We start from the raw sequence: 14,393 nt of genomic DNA, 5'->3' as shown, positions 1-14,393 counted from the left end.
TAGTCTCCGTGGGAACCGGACTCGCGGTAGCCTCGGCTGCCGTAACCGGGCAAATGGTCGTTGAAACGAGGATTGTCTCAGTGGTGGTATATGTGGTCCGGTCGGTAGCGGCGCAACGCGGGGGATTCGAGGGGCATCCGGTCAGGGTAGCGGTGCGGGTGGAGAAGATGCTAGGGGTAGTCTCGGTGTTCATCGGCGCCACTGTTGCAGTGGCCGACACAGCGGTGACGGGGCAAACGGTCATTGAGACAAGGACAGTCTCAGTGGTAACGACTGTAGTCTGAGCTGCAGCCGCACAGGTGGAAAGCCTCGATGGGCAGCCGGTGATCGTGGTAGTGCGAGTACTGAAGACGCTGGAGGTTATCTCGCTGGCTCCGGCCGTCTCCGTGGCCGTCACGGGACAGATGGTTGTAGAGTCCACAATGGTCTCGGTTGTGAGATAGGTGGTGCGAGCGGAGGCGGGGCAGTTCGTCACCGTGGAAGGGCAGGCAGTCACCGTCGAGGTGCGCGTCGTCAAAACCGTAGAGGTAGTGAAGTCTGCAGAGAAGAGGCTGGTAGGAGGAGTCACCGTGACTGCCGACGCAGCTGTAGTGCGAATACCGGCACCGGAGATGAGAGACGAGGGCGACAGAGACAAGGAATCGACAAGGTGGCTAGATGCTGCCGTCGATTCACTTGCGGAAGGGATGGCGGCATGTAAGCTGGAGAAGGCTTGCGCAGCAGACACTGAAACACTCGCGGACGACCGAGACAGAGGATTGACTGGTTGGCTTGATATCGCTGTGAGTGCACTCGAAGACGGGATGCTAGCCTGGGAGCTTGAGATGCTTTGCGCAACAGGCACTGGAACACTCGCAGAAGCGACCGTCTGGAACGATGAGGATGGTCGGATAAGGGGGATAGACGACACAGGCCTCGATAACGGAGAAGTTGCAACCACTGTAGAAGCTGAAGGGGCAACTGATACAACATTAGAAAAGACGAAAACCGCAGATGACGACGCAGCCGTTCCGGAAGCGGCAGAGATCGGGGCAGTGGAGAAGCTGAACTGAGGGCTAATCGAGACAGCCGGAGCGCTCGACAGGGCCGTAGGGCTACTAGACGCAATGGACGAGGTCACTCTGGGGCTGCTCGCAACGATGGCCTCGGAAGAGCTGGCCACGGAAGCCGAACTAGGGCTGGCAGCTAATGACCGATCAAGTGATATACACGAGGAGCGATAAGAGAATCGTTAGCATTGCGGGGATACTGGCAGAGCACGCCTTATCCCCTCCTCTCAACACAATCTGCTAACTATATCTTGACCTGCAGCTAGACAACCTGCGGACAAGTTCCGCTGATTGCAGATCACCATGTTGCATATCTCTTCATCAATGGCGACATGGCCGATGTAGTGTGCACTTTCTTTTTTAACCCCCAGCTAGGACTCTATCGCTCCTGCAACAGCCAGCACCGTTACAATGACCTCTCCCAAGCAGCGACGATGGTATCAGATGCGATGGTTCTCGGAGAATGATACTCTCGAGGACAAGAAGCTGATTCTCAAGCTGGATGCTCTGATTGTCCCGTATGCCTTTCTGTCCTATTGGACGAAATATATCGACCAAGCCAACCTGAGTCAGTTCGCCGCATCACCCCGCAAATCAGGACTGACATTTTCGATTTCTGCCTTTAGACAATGCCTATGTATCGGGAATGCAAGAAGAGATCGGCCTCGGTGGGGATGACTTGGTAAACCTCCAGACGATGTACACGGTGGGCGCGGTGGTTGGCCAGCTCCCATTTGCGTATCTCTTTACGCGAGTGCCCATCTCATGGCTGATCCCCATCATGGACATCGCTTGGGGCATCTTCACTCTCCTCCAATACCGGGCTACATCGTACAGCGAGATGATGGCCTACCGATTTCTGGTGGGATGGTTCGAGGTAAGTACCCCCTGTACCCCCATAAGCGGCGATTTGCATCTGACGTTCATCGGCAATCAGGCGGCGTTCTTCCCCGGAATGCATTACATCTTTGGGGCCTGGTATCGCGGAGACGAGATCGCTCGTCGTGGGGGCTGCTTCTATGTTGGTCTGACACTGGGCACCCTCACAGCCAGCCTCATCCAGGCCGGTGCTTCCTCGCGCCTGGATGGGGTGTCCGGCCTTGCCGGGTGGCGATGGATGTTCATCATCTGCGCGATCATCACCATCCCTATAGGCATCCTGGGATTTTTCGTCCTACCCGGGACTCCCGACAAGCCCAACCGACTGATTCTTCGGCAAAAAGACATCCAGCGTGGGCGTGAACGACTCGAGCGCACCGGTCATCGGTTCACCTCGTCCGGCTTCTCCACCCTTCAAACCTGCCGTTCACTCCTGAAGAGCCAGAAATTCTACATCTTCCTTGTCCTAGACGTCCTTTTCTGGAATGCGGGCCTCCACGCCTCCGCAGGGGGGTATCTCCTGTGGCTAAAATCGCTCCAACGCTTCAGCACGGCCACCCTGAACAATCTCTCCGCTATTGCCCCCGCCCTCGGCATCTTCTATACTCTGTTTGTCTGCTTCCTATCAGACCTCTGGCTGGGTCCGGCGTGGGCCATTGTCCTAGCCCACACCAGGAACAGCCTGGGGCTGATCATTCTCACGATCTGGGAGGTGCCCGAGTCGGCCAAGTGGTTTGCGTTCTCGACAATCTATGCGTGTGTGGCCATGTCGAGCGTGCTGTACGGGTGGGTCAACACCGAGCTCCGGTATTCCCCGCAGGAACGAGCCGTGGTCCTGGTGGTCATCAATGCGGTCTCGCAGTCCACAACTGCCTGGACACCATTACTGGTGTTTCCGACCGTGGAGGGGCCGCGATTCACCAAGGGTTATGCATTCACCTTGGGGTCTGCGCTGGCATTGATAGTGGGGACGATTGGGGTCTGGGCCGTTTTCCGGAAGAAGGCGATGGTCAGTAATGGAGAGGAGGAGGAGGAGATAGTCGTGGTGCAGGGGAAGCGGGATGGCAAGACTGAGGGCACTGAGCAGTAGCGATTCCCAATTTGTACATATGTACATATGTACTGCACGTGATTCGCAACAAAAAGGAGGGAAAGCAGTGAAAAAAAAAAGAAAAGAAAAGATGGGGCAAGCCAGGGTCGAACGGGTCCCCTCCCAATCCTCAGTCTGAGGCAACAAGCCCTAACTTACCCGCCTCGCTTGATGCCTCCACTTCCAGCCTCGCTACTGGATGACCCGCTAGAGCTGATATAGACAACAAAAAGAGAATTTTCAAAAAAGAAACGTTGGGGCAAGCCGGGCTTGAACCGGCCACCTCCAGATCTTCAGTCTGACGCGCTCCCAGATGCGCCATTGCCCCTTTTGATGCTATGCTGTAAAGATACTGTGTGTTAGGACCAAGCAAAAACGTTCTACAGATTCCACGCACTAATTGATCCGGGCACAGCGCCTTAGAAGACCAGTGATGTCTGCTGTGGTTGTACGCGGAGGACCAAGCCCGTAATCGCCCGATGTACTCGGCCCCCTAAGCAGCCATAAGAATTCACGCCGAATCGCCTGCCACGCCCCAGTTGCGCCATGGACCCATAGATCATGTCAGCTAGCCCTTACCTGTTACCATATAGTTACTGTCCATATTGTCCATACTGCCCATACCTATAAGACTCCACAAGATGGAGCTTCTGCAGTATGTTTAACATCTTCGTGACTGCTTTTTCATTGCAGTGAATTACTGCGTCTTCCTCTGGAATTGCTAGTGTTGCTCTGTCTGTCCCCCTTGCCCTCATTCACAAAGGCAGGTATTCATGCACCCGCTGCCATGTATTCTGCACCGGACCCCGCCGATTCCGTGTAAACCGCATCCCCGTCACTTCGTTGCTGGAATCATCGCTATTCATTACACCCTCTTGCATGGTTCGCGGTGACGAGCTCTCGTCCTGACGCACGACAATAATCGGTCCGATTCGCGCTTCTTCCGGAATGTCCGCCAGCGCCAGGTGGGCATCATTGTCCAAAGTAGCCACAAGCCTGCCCTGTTCCCGGGGTAAACTATGGCCAGGGATGCGACCCTCGGCATCCTGGTCCCAGACCAGCTCTGTGGAAGATTGAGGCCTACTCGCGGGTCTCAGCGCCATCGCGTTTCCTTCTTCTAGCATGATAATGTTTTCTGCAAAACTAACAGCCGCCGTAGCACGGTAGAAGCCCATCACAGGCGGCGCTCGACGGAGTAACTCGACTGCGGCGCGTCGAATGCGCGGCTCACGACATCGGAGGCTCGTGAACCACAGGGGCAGTCCAACACCAAGATCAAATGTGAATGGAGGCTGTGTGCCGTCACGTCGCCTGGACGCGTCGAGAGCAAGGCCACATTGGTTGATAATGATCTGGAAGTCCTCCAGGCAGTGATCCGCCATGGTTTGGAGTGAGGATACGCAAATGGTCGCTAGAATGGTGGTGGTCTTGTGGTACGCTATGAGAAGCGCGCTGTTGACCACCTGGTGTTGGGAGAGTGGCCCTTTGTCATGGAGCGAATCCAGAAGTCTCTTGAACGCGACGTCCCACTCTTTCAATCGCTCGAAGAATATCGCCTGTGTGTGAAGCAACCTTTCGCTGACATGAAAGCAATCCGCCTGCGATAGCTCGGCCAGACACTGGCGCTCGAAGAGCATGGTCTCTGCCCCTAGACTAGTGAGAGCTTCGCGCGCGCATCTCAAGGATACGAATTCAGCCGACCATACTGGGGTACGAGCTCTCAGTAGAATGTTCATCCGAGTGGCCGAATCACTAAAAGCGATCACTCCGAGCCGGATGAAGATCGGGACAATCACATCCTCCAGCAAAACTGCCTTGGAGGGGGGAATCACGCCAGACGAGACTTGGACGCGCAGAGCCTGGATGAGCTGTAACCCTTGCATGAACAGCTGCAGGGCTTCTTTTTCGCGCCCCTGCAGGGTCTCAATGCAAATGAAGAGAACGCAAGTAATCAGTCCCACAAAGATATCGACCTGCCCGCGCTCGATGCGCTGACGAATAGCCGAGACGGAGCGCGAGTACCAGGCCAAGGCATCACTCTGCGGTTGGTCAATGGGCGGCACGGAGACCAGACTTGTTGGCTGATCGTGCGTCTCGAACAGGGCACTGATAGAGATGATGGCATCCCACACGGCCGGTTCTCCCTGACACAGCTGAGGCACGAAAGTGCCCCAAAATTCGACATCCAGATCACCCCCGACAAACAGGGCTACGCGTTCGAAGTAGTAGGCAAAAGCACGACGTTCTCTCCAGACGGTGTTGGGGGCAAACGCCAGGGGATGATCGAGGGCTGCGGTGGAAGGAGGCGAGGCGGACGAGAAGGTGCCCGCCACAGCCTTGACGTACTCGCACTTGCGACCGGTGCTGCTGCATCGGAGACAGTCGGGCTTTTCTTGTCCACATTTGACTCGACGGATTCTATTACAACATGCTTAACTCCCGGATCGTGACAGGCATTGGGGCGGAAGGTAGACCCCACTTGCAAGTTTTGCACCCCAGTCGGGATCTCAGGGGCAGGCCGCTTCCTGTATCCCCACTGCAACGGGAAGCGGATGATTTCGGGGACATGCTGAGCCACCTCGACGGAGCTGACGAGATGAAATCCCCCAGAAGATGGTGTTGTCATTCAGATCTTGCAACAATTCATGCTGATCAGGGGCTGCCAATGGATGCGTCAGCACATCACATGAGAGTGCTTGGCGACTATGCCCATCTAGGCAGCGGACTATATCACCGAGCATTATACACATTGTGTTTATCTATGTTATGACTATAGTCTATGGTACATCCGCGACAAAACAACCACCAATCACTCGCACACAACCTCACTGCTTAAGAACGTCGCATCCACCTCAAAGCACTGGGTGGTGCTGCTGACCTCGTACTCGCCATATAAGGACTCTTCGGTACATCCCGTCGCGGTGTAAACTTTCAAGACGGGCGAGGTCGTGCTATCATCACAACTACCGGAGTAGACATGCGCAGAGAAAGACTTCAACGGCAGACCCTGAGCTGGTCCACAGCCACCGGAGATGACGTTGGCGGACTCAACGCTCGGGGAAACGCAGTCGGCAAGGTAGTAGCCGCTGAACGCCACGTCGATGGTGGCAGCAGCAGTGGCCACGAGGGCGGAAACGAGGGCGAGGGCCTGTCAGGTCAGTAAATATTTACTCTCAAAACACTCGATCTCACCAACCTTGAACTGCATATCGGCGAGGACGCTGTGGTTGATAGGTTGAAATCCGAAGATTTGAATGCTGGGCAAAAAAGCTGCTGCTGGATAGGGAGAACCAGACAGGGGTGGAATCGAATTTATAGACGCCGTCAAGTGCAGCCGAGCAACTACGAAAGACCATGAGCTGATGCTTGAACCGTTGGCAGTACAACTGTATACTGTGTAGACTGTAGACTAACCCCGAGTGCCAAGACCGCTCCTCAAGCGAGGTCTTATCAGATCCATATTCCTAACATGGCAATCTTGCCCGGATGCCAGCAGCACTTCGTGACTCGTCTCTATCCCCGATCCTTTGCCAAGCATTCCTGCTCGTATCGCTTACGAGTCACGGGGCTGATTGAGCGCGCAAGGGAGGGTGTTCGACACAAGCACTAATCTACAAGTCGAACCAGCTTGTCTAATTGCAGATAAGCTCACACTATTAGGCTTGTATACTTGGCAGGATGATTGCCCCCTCGTATCCAGAGGCTCCACAGCTTCACCCTGCCGGAAGTATACTTATCCGTGTTGTGGCTACACCACTCATTGCATGGGTACGGATACGCATTGGATCGGACAACGATGATCCAGCAGAAGCTTTATTGCACTACTGTAGTCTTTTCAGCACTCGTCGCGATTCAGCACTATCTAAGGATGCAAAGTCACGACTTTCGTCTGGACAAATTCTTCTAACCCCCACCGAGCGCCGAACCGACCCCATCCGCTATCGCCGTACCCCCCGTGCGGCAAAGTCGGTTCATCATGCACCGTCATAGAGTTGATATGCACCGCCCCGGCCTTGATAGATCCCGCGAGTTCCAGAGCGCGATAGTGGTTTCTCGAGATAATCGAACTAGACAAGCCGTACTTGGCTTCCTGGATCACAGAGACAATCTGTTCTTCGGTCTCCAGTGAAACGATCCCAACGACCGGCCCAAAGGACTCAATCTCGTACAGTTTCATTTCCGGAGTCAATCCTGTTACCACGGTCGGAGGAAAGCTCTGCGGGGTATGGCCAACGGCCCTAGAGGCAGTGTGGATTCCAGCGCCCTTGTCCTGTGCGTCGGACACCAGCATCTGCAACTTGGCTTTCGCAGCCGGAGAGATGACCATCGGTGCTGTCTCGATCTCATGCAGGATGGCCAGAATCTTCGCCTCGAGAGCCGGAGCCACCGCAGTCGTGGCCAAGACCATATCCGTGGACATGCAGATTTGACCGTTCTGGGTCTGCGTTAGCAGCGTTCCTCGCAGGCACAGAGAGTGACTTACATTGAGAAAGGCGCCTTTCGTAATCTCTCTGGCCGCCAGGTCCAGATCAGCATCGTCAAGCACTACCGTGAAGTTCTTGCCTCCGAGCTCCAACAACACCGGCTTAAGTGCCATGGCGGCCTGGGATGCAATTATCCGGCCGACCTGCGTCGAGCCGGTAAAGTTACATTTCTTGATGGCCGGGTGGTTGATGAGAGCGTCGAAAATCTCCGGGGCGTCTTCTGGGCGATGGAGCAGAAAATTTAGAACGCCGGGTGGGAAGCCAGCCTCGCGGAACAGGGAGGCCAGGAGGTAGTGAGTATGCGGGCTAAGCTCGGAGCCCTAATCTCTGGCGTCAGCCACCGGAATGTACGGCACACCTTCACTTTCATCTCTCAAGGAAGCCTACCTTCAAGATGGCGACATTTCCTGCCGCAATAGGGGCCACTACCGACCGAAGACCCAGGATGATCGGTGCATTCCAAGGGGCGATCCCCAGCACCACTCCCAGCGGCTCTTTCAGGACCATGCCATAGCCTTGCTGAATGTACGGAATCGACCCGGTTGCCACACTGGTGGTGAGCGCAGCGTACTCTTCAATCAGACCAATGCTGTCGTTCGTGATGATGTCCGCCCACAGCGGTCCGCAGTGGATTTCCTGACAACACACGCTTTTGATCTCATCGGCCCGGTCTCTCAGAATCTGCGCGAGTTTGAATAACAGGGTTCGACGCTCAATGGGGGTTGTCTTGGACCACGTTGTGAATGCTCTAGCACTGGATTGCGCAGCTTGGAGGGCGAGGTCTCTGGTAGCACCCTGGTAGAAAACGGGACCCCCGGGGTATTGGTTGGCAACGGTGCCCTGTCTCTCTTGGAGAGAGCATCGGATGTCTTGACCGTCGATGATGAGTGGGACGGTATCGTGTGACTCCATTTTGAACGAGACTGACTTCGTCAGGTCTGAGGCAATATTCTCAACTCGGTTTAAAGGCAGGGACCAACCGGGGAAAGTTGCAAGGAGGGTGAAAAACTGAGGCTGGGGCTGGGGCTTGGGCTGGGGGCACGCGGGGAAGGACTATACGACGAAGGAGATACGGATATACGGATCCATGACATTCTCCAGATTCAGTGGAGCCGAAACTCAATTTTCCCCCTTGAACTGCCGATTCACCATTCCGAACCATGACCTCGACTTAATCAGCGGACTGTCCGCTCTCCTCAAGACCGTAATGAAATGCGCAAGTTGGGACAAAGGACTCGAGTCGGAAGCTGCGGACTCGGTTCAATTCCCAGAGCCAACCTCCACCGGGGAGTGGACGGAAGAGCGAGAAAGACCCTGAGAGTGCAACCTGCGTGCTTGGTAGATTGTGGGGCTGTAATCTTTACGGTATCCGTGCTAATAATCTAGCCAAGTTTCCTCGTGGTGAGTCACTGGGTGGATGGTCCCTGCCCTAAGGTACTATATAGAGATACTATTGCGGTCGATCGACAACCGCAATCTCCGTCGGGCTCAGTTTGAGTACTATGGACTTGGGACACCCAAGGTTCACTACCCCAGAACAGATACCTCTGCCTCTTCGTGTGGAAGCCAGGATGATATGTCAGAAGCCATGGTGGCCACCGTGGTCTGGACTGGTTTTTGCGGCGAATCCGAGGTGGATCGATCCATCGATCAGCTCCCCCTTCCCCTATCTCTCTCAGTCTCGATGCATCTGGGGTAAAATCAAGCGACGCTACTCCGTACTAGTACTCCGTACCATGAATAAAATTCCCTCGAGCCCCTTGGTCCAGGAAAAAGAAAGATCTTCTTGATCAGCAGGCATTGTCATTCGTTCTACTCCATGCCACCATGATGCTACCCGGTTCACTACTATGTGGGCTGCTGCTGCTTATTGTGGCCCGGATTGTGGCCAGCGACTTCACCGCCTCGGATGACTCAGACTTGATGGTGTTTCGGACCGTGGGTTTCTCCATGACGTTGTGCCTAAGCCCTGACTAAGCCTTGACTAATGGGGCAATCCAGTTACCGCAGCATCGCATCCCCAAATGGAACGTCACGCATTATCATCGCAATGCCACCGCCCCGGGCTACTGGTTTGTCGCCCCCTACTGGGTCACCGTGGGAGAACCCTACACCACACGATGGATGCCCTATCAGGTCGGCCCCTACATCTATGGCCAGGACGGCGATCTGGTTTGGACCGGGGCTGCATACACCGACAATAAGAACGCCTTCGACCTGCGCGTTGTGACCAATTCCCTCCTCGGCAAGCCTCAGCTGTCCCTGATGGTGCAGACCGGGCTTGGGGTGGATCTGGAATTTGCGAATGGCACCGTCCTCGACCAACAGTATCGCCAAGTGGCCAGTACCCCCGTCTTCGACAAGCACGAGTTCTACGTCTACGCTCCTCACAAAGCGCTGGCCATCCATCAGTGGCCCAAGGTCGTGGACCTGGCCGACATCGGCTTGCCGGGGGTCTCCCGCGAGATCAAATTCCAGGGCTTTCGCGATATCGATTACACCACCGGCCACGTCTTCTTCGAATGGAACTCCGAGGGGAGAATCCCGCTCCACGAGACCTTTGTCGACATCACCGTCGGAACCCCTCCCCGTGGCGCCGACTACATCCACTGCAATGCGATCGAAAAGACCAAGGACGGGGACTACCTGATGTCGTGTCGCCACTCCAGCACCATTTACTTGATATCCGGACAGGACGGGGCCATTCTGTGGCGACTGGGCGGCAAGGGGAACAATTTCCAGAAGGACTTCGACTTCTCATGGCAGCATGATGCGCGTATCATCCTCCACACCCCGGAGCGCATGGTGATGTCCTTCCTGGACAACGCGGCGGACGAGCTGAGCGAGAACAAGCCCGTCTCTGCCGCCATGATCGTCGAGTTGGACCTGGTCAACTTCGAGGCGAAGCTGCTGAACCAGTATCTGCGACCGGACGGCGACCTGACGCGACGTCGGGGCAGCGCGCAACTCCTCCCCAACAACAACATGTTTGTGTCCCGGAGTGACTTTGGGTACATCAGCGAGTTTGATCACGGCGGCCGCCTTCTGACCGAAGCCCGCTTCGCCAGCGACCGGTTCGGCAACTACCGCGCCTACAAATCCCCCTGGTCGGCGTCGCCCGCCGAGCCCCCGGTCATAGTCGCGTCGGTAGCCGGCATCAATGGCTCCGAGTTGTTGACCGAATGCCACGTGAGTTGGAACGGAGCGACCGAGGTGAAGTTCTGGCGGTTCTGGGCGCAGAGGGCCGCAGAGGGGGAGAAGACGCTCATCGGCACAGTGGCCAAGACGGGCTTCGAGACCAGCTTCATCGCCCGCGGATACATGGATTGGGTGTCGGCAGAGGCTCTCGACGCCGGCCAAAACAGCTTGGGATTCTCGGAGATGGTGCGCAGCAGTCCGCCCACCTACTGGGCCCCCGGAGCAGACCGGCCTCAGCCTGATGACCCCCGGGCGCTCCTCTTTCCTCCCTCACCTGAGAAGCAGAGCTGGTCGCCCTCCTTCGTCGTTGTGGTGTTTGCCGCCGGGCTGGCGCTCAGTACCTTGGTCTGGCTGCTGCTTGCCTTGGTCCCGGTGGTGCGACATCGTCTGGTGGCTGGATACAAGAAAGTGAACTCGATAGACTAATAGTTATTACGTGAGATGATTTAAGATCCTTCTATCAGAACGTATTTATTATACACGCGAGGACGCATTCAGTCCACGCAAAGAATTCCCAGTATGCTCAATCATGCTCAAGGAGAGACGAGAGTCAAGAAGTCCTGAGTCAAGTCGGTGAAGAAGCTGGCCCCGGCCACGGTCTCGGGGTGACCAGCCTGCGTGACATTGCAGTAATCGATGAAGTTGCCTGCCTCCGCGTTCTTCTTCTTGATATAGGTGACGTAGTCCGATAGGAGACAACTGCTGCCCGGCCCGCTCTTGCACATGGGCAGAGGATAGACGGCATCATTGAGCAGGATGCGCAGATAGGTGTCCTCGGTAGTCTTCTTCTTGGTGGTCGTCTCGCAGTTGAGCACCTCGAACCCAACGGTACCACGCATGGTGATGAAGTGGGCCACGTTGTACCGGTGGTTGGAGGGGATCCGGTCATCGGGCAACGGGGTCTGGTCCTGGAAGAGATCCATGCCGGCGGTCAACTCGGCGATCTGGTTGTCGTTCAAGAAAGCCATGATGAGCTTGGGCACGGTGAAGGGACTGCCATCCACGTCGGTGCCGTTCTGGCCGGGGCCCTGCGCCAGCAGATCCAAGAAGCTCTCAAGGAAGGGCAGGAAGAGCAGCTTGGTGGGATCCGACGAACCCGGTCCCACACCGTACCAGTAGCTCAGATCCTGCGAATAGGCATACTTGGTCAACTCGTCCTGGGTGAAGACATTGCACCAGTCGCTCAGCTGGCCCGTGATCTGACTCTCATAGGCGCACAGGTAGGGGAAGAAGGTCAGGTCAGTTTCCGTGAATGTCAGATTGCCGCTGACCAGGGCGTTGATGCGCTTGATGGCCGCGGGCATCCACGTCGCATCCCCTGAGCACAGTTAGCAAGTCCGTCCCTCATGAGAGTGGCTTCCCGAATGTCATGAGCCACCTACAGTTTGTCACATTGTTATACGCATTGTTGACATACAAGGGACACGCATCCGAGGGTCCCAGCGAGTTGCCAATCGCATTGACAGAGCCCGTCGAGTTGACACTGACAACCTTGCCATAGGTGTCGGCGAACTCGTACATGTATCCCTGCAAGAAGGCCTGCGCGGTCTGGACCACGCGCGAGGTGCTGATGGGGTTCGCGTACTGGTTGGCCCACACGTAGAAAGGGTGGCCGTCTTCGTAGAAATCGGGGTCTATTGATCGTTAGCCTGGATGCCTCATTCTATTCCAGGGATAGGGAACTCACAGCGAGCGCGCAAAGTGTAACCGAGATCAACAGCCTGGCTCGGTTAGTCGTGCCATGGTCTTCAGGTTTGATGTGATTCTCCCAACCTCTTTGCGACCCGTCATCGACTCTTGGGACATTTGCAGAGTGGTGTTGGTCAGGACAGTCTTCCAGTCGGCGATGAACGAGAGCTCATCGCGCGCCTTGAAGCCCTTGCCTTTCACGGCCGCTTGGATCTACCGATTGTGAGTTATCAGGTGTGCACTGAGATGGGGGAGCCTCCTGTCGCTATGGACCCACCTTCTCCTCAAGAGCCACCCATGAACCGTAGGAGCCGCTGTCGGGGAATCTGATTGCCATTAGCCACGTCACTCCTGCTACTTCTAATTTCCAGACATGGCTCACCTGCTTCCGTGTCTCACCACATAGGCAGCTTGCTGAACGGTGCACTGCGAGGGAACCTCGTTGGAGATGCCATTGACGTTCGGGCCTGGTTTCTGCATCAGTCGGGCCAAGTGCTAGACGGACGTGGATGAAACTCACCAGTAAAGTAGGGCGTATTCCCGCCAGAATAGATCAAGGGGTTGGAAGAGTGGGCAGTCGCAGGAAACAGAATATCGTTGACCGGGGCCAGAACCGGGCCGGCACTGGCAACTCCCAGCAGAGCAGCGACAGCAGCGAACGTAGCCATAATAGAAGAGAAAGCAATTGGCAATGCGCACAGTGCTCTGATCGACTCTCAGCAGCATCCAACGGGGGTCTGCACCGGCCCAATATATACTAAAGTTAAGCACAGAGAGTAGCATGATTATTGCTGGAACCCCCTTTTCATGCATGCATCGCTGTATGTCACTGCATGTCACTGCACGCCACTGTATCATCGGCAATGGTCAAGCGACAGGCGAGAGACGGACTTTGCCTATGAAAGGGCGACGGGAGGCCATGTGCTGCCGTGTGCTGCCGACGAAATGAGGGTTAATTTGCTTAGCGTTGTTAACCCGTGGAGGCCCGGCCAGATTAGCCAGAATCACCGCGCCCTCGGACCACGTGCCCGATAGCTGTCTCCACTCCATTAATTGTTTTCATGAACCAAGGCTTTAGCTCTTGTAGTACCTGCATTACTCCTGTCTATCGTCTTGGCTGACACGTGCGGGAAAGTGTTTCTGGATTTGCCCATGTGCCCATGTGCTCATGCAATTTCACTAGAGTACTAGATTGCCATTCTATTTACAAGATCAAAGCAGCGAAAAGACTCACCACCACGCAAATGAGGCTAGAGGAGAGGGAGAGGGAGAGGGATGCGGCAGCCCCAGTATAGAGCGCGCCCCCGGCGGTGGTAGTGGAGGATCCAGCATAAGTACCAGCCGGAGACGAGGCTGCGGCAGACGCTGCGACCGCAGAGGATGCTCTGACTGAGGGGATCAGGGAGCCCGGCAGGCTTGGGGACTGTGAGCTTGAAGAAGATAGCACACCACTGCCCTCAACCTGGGCATTGGAGCCCAGTCTGGTGGCGGACTGTGTCGCACCAACTACATTCACACCTTCCGGCTTGGAGATCTCCGTGCCCATAGCACCAGACAGAGCAGCAGCCGATCCGATGGACTCGACATTCAAATAGACCGTGGTCTTAACTGGAATCGGGGTGGTATACACAGAGACAGTCTCTTGGGGAGCAGTCTGGTCGGTCGATCCCATAGGAACAGCCGTCACCGTATAAACAGCAGTATCATACATTGTGGAGGTGGAATAGACCTCCTCATCGGCGGGCCGTGCGGTCGCATGGGGCTCAGTGGCCACCACAGTATATGTTGTCAGATGCGCAGGGACCGTCTCGGTGGTTACAAAGATCGACTTCGCCGATGCAGGACAGTTCTGATAACCTGACGGGCAAGCAGTCACCGTACGAACCGATGTGCTGTACACCGTGGAGGTATGATATTCGGTGACACGAGAGATAGGGCCTGTAGGGACCGTGGCCGCGGTGGCGACGCCCGTCTGGGTGGCAGTCACCGGGCAAATAGTGGTGT

The 14,393-nt window shown here is 55.8% G+C and overlaps 6 protein-coding genes and 1 non-coding gene across 7 annotated transcripts; 2 read left to right on the top strand and 5 right to left on the bottom strand.

Moving 5' to 3' along the window:
• Positions 1-1,266: 1,266 nt before the first annotated feature.
• On the top strand, positions 1,267-3,077 carry BO95DRAFT_440198 (MFS general substrate transporter). Its single transcript, XM_025585901.1, has one exon. It carries the CDS (start codon positions 1,696-1,698, stop codon positions 3,016-3,018), a length of 1,323 nt encoding a protein of 440 aa, XP_025445259.1. The 5' UTR covers positions 1,267-1,695; the 3' UTR covers positions 3,019-3,077.
• Positions 3,078-3,273: 196 nt separating this feature from the next.
• Positions 3,274-3,346, bottom strand: BO95DRAFT_t76. The gene has a single exon. It is a non-coding gene; the product is annotated as a tRNA-Phe (tRNA).
• A 189-nt stretch (positions 3,347-3,535) lies between these two features.
• BO95DRAFT_45454 (Zn(II)2Cys6 transcription factor domain-containing protein) lies at positions 3,536-5,706 on the bottom strand. The gene is made up of 2 exons (XM_025588268.1): positions 5,498-5,706; positions 3,536-5,436 (listed from the first exon to the last, which is right to left on the bottom strand). The coding sequence occupies exons 1-2, from the start codon at positions 5,584-5,586 to the stop codon at positions 3,774-3,776; spliced, it is 1,752 nt and encodes a 583-aa protein (XP_025445258.1). The 5' UTR covers positions 5,587-5,706; the 3' UTR covers positions 3,536-3,773.
• A 121-nt stretch (positions 5,707-5,827) lies between these two features.
• BO95DRAFT_512213 (uncharacterized protein) lies at positions 5,828-6,302 on the bottom strand (the record flags this gene model as incomplete). The annotated part of the gene is made up of 2 exons (XM_025591503.1): positions 6,215-6,302; positions 5,828-6,166 (listed from the first exon to the last, which is right to left on the bottom strand). The coding sequence occupies exons 1-2, from the start codon at positions 6,224-6,226 to the stop codon at positions 5,828-5,830; spliced, it is 351 nt and encodes a 116-aa protein (XP_025445257.1). The 5' UTR covers positions 6,227-6,302.
• Positions 6,303-6,880: 578 nt separating this feature from the next.
• On the bottom strand, positions 6,881-8,516 carry BO95DRAFT_471612 (putative aldehyde dehydrogenase; the record flags this gene model as incomplete). Its single annotated transcript, XM_025589607.1, has 3 exons — positions 7,890-8,516; positions 7,502-7,822; positions 6,881-7,453 (listed from the first exon to the last, which is right to left on the bottom strand). The coding sequence occupies exons 1-3, from the start codon at positions 8,412-8,414 to the stop codon at positions 6,881-6,883; spliced, it is 1,419 nt and encodes a 472-aa protein (XP_025445256.1). The 5' UTR covers positions 8,415-8,516.
• Positions 8,517-9,234: 718 nt separating this feature from the next.
• Positions 9,235-11,151, top strand: BO95DRAFT_383511 (uncharacterized protein). The gene is made up of 2 exons (XM_025583425.1): positions 9,235-9,440; positions 9,504-11,151. Exons 1-2 carry the CDS (start codon positions 9,330-9,332, stop codon positions 11,124-11,126), a joined length of 1,734 nt encoding a protein of 577 aa, XP_025445255.1. The 5' UTR covers positions 9,235-9,329; the 3' UTR covers positions 11,127-11,151.
• BO95DRAFT_490151 (phosphoglycerate mutase-like protein) lies at positions 11,144-13,057 on the bottom strand (the record flags this gene model as incomplete). Its single annotated transcript, XM_025590602.1, has 7 exons — positions 11,144-12,018; positions 12,083-12,334; positions 12,388-12,421; positions 12,474-12,602; positions 12,667-12,715; positions 12,772-12,856; positions 12,910-13,057. The coding sequence occupies 7 exons, from the start codon at positions 13,055-13,057 to the stop codon at positions 11,234-11,236; spliced, it is 1,482 nt and encodes a 493-aa protein (XP_025445254.1). The 3' UTR covers positions 11,144-11,233.
• Positions 13,058-14,393: the final 1,336 nt, after the last annotated feature.

Source organism: Aspergillus brunneoviolaceus (assembly GCF_003184695.1).
Source record: "Aspergillus brunneoviolaceus CBS 621.78 unplaced genomic scaffold BO95scaffold_13, whole genome shotgun sequence".
NCBI lineage: Eukaryota > Fungi > Ascomycota > Eurotiomycetes > Eurotiales > Aspergillaceae > Aspergillus > Aspergillus brunneoviolaceus.
This window is presented reverse-complemented; position numbering and strand designations above follow the sequence as displayed.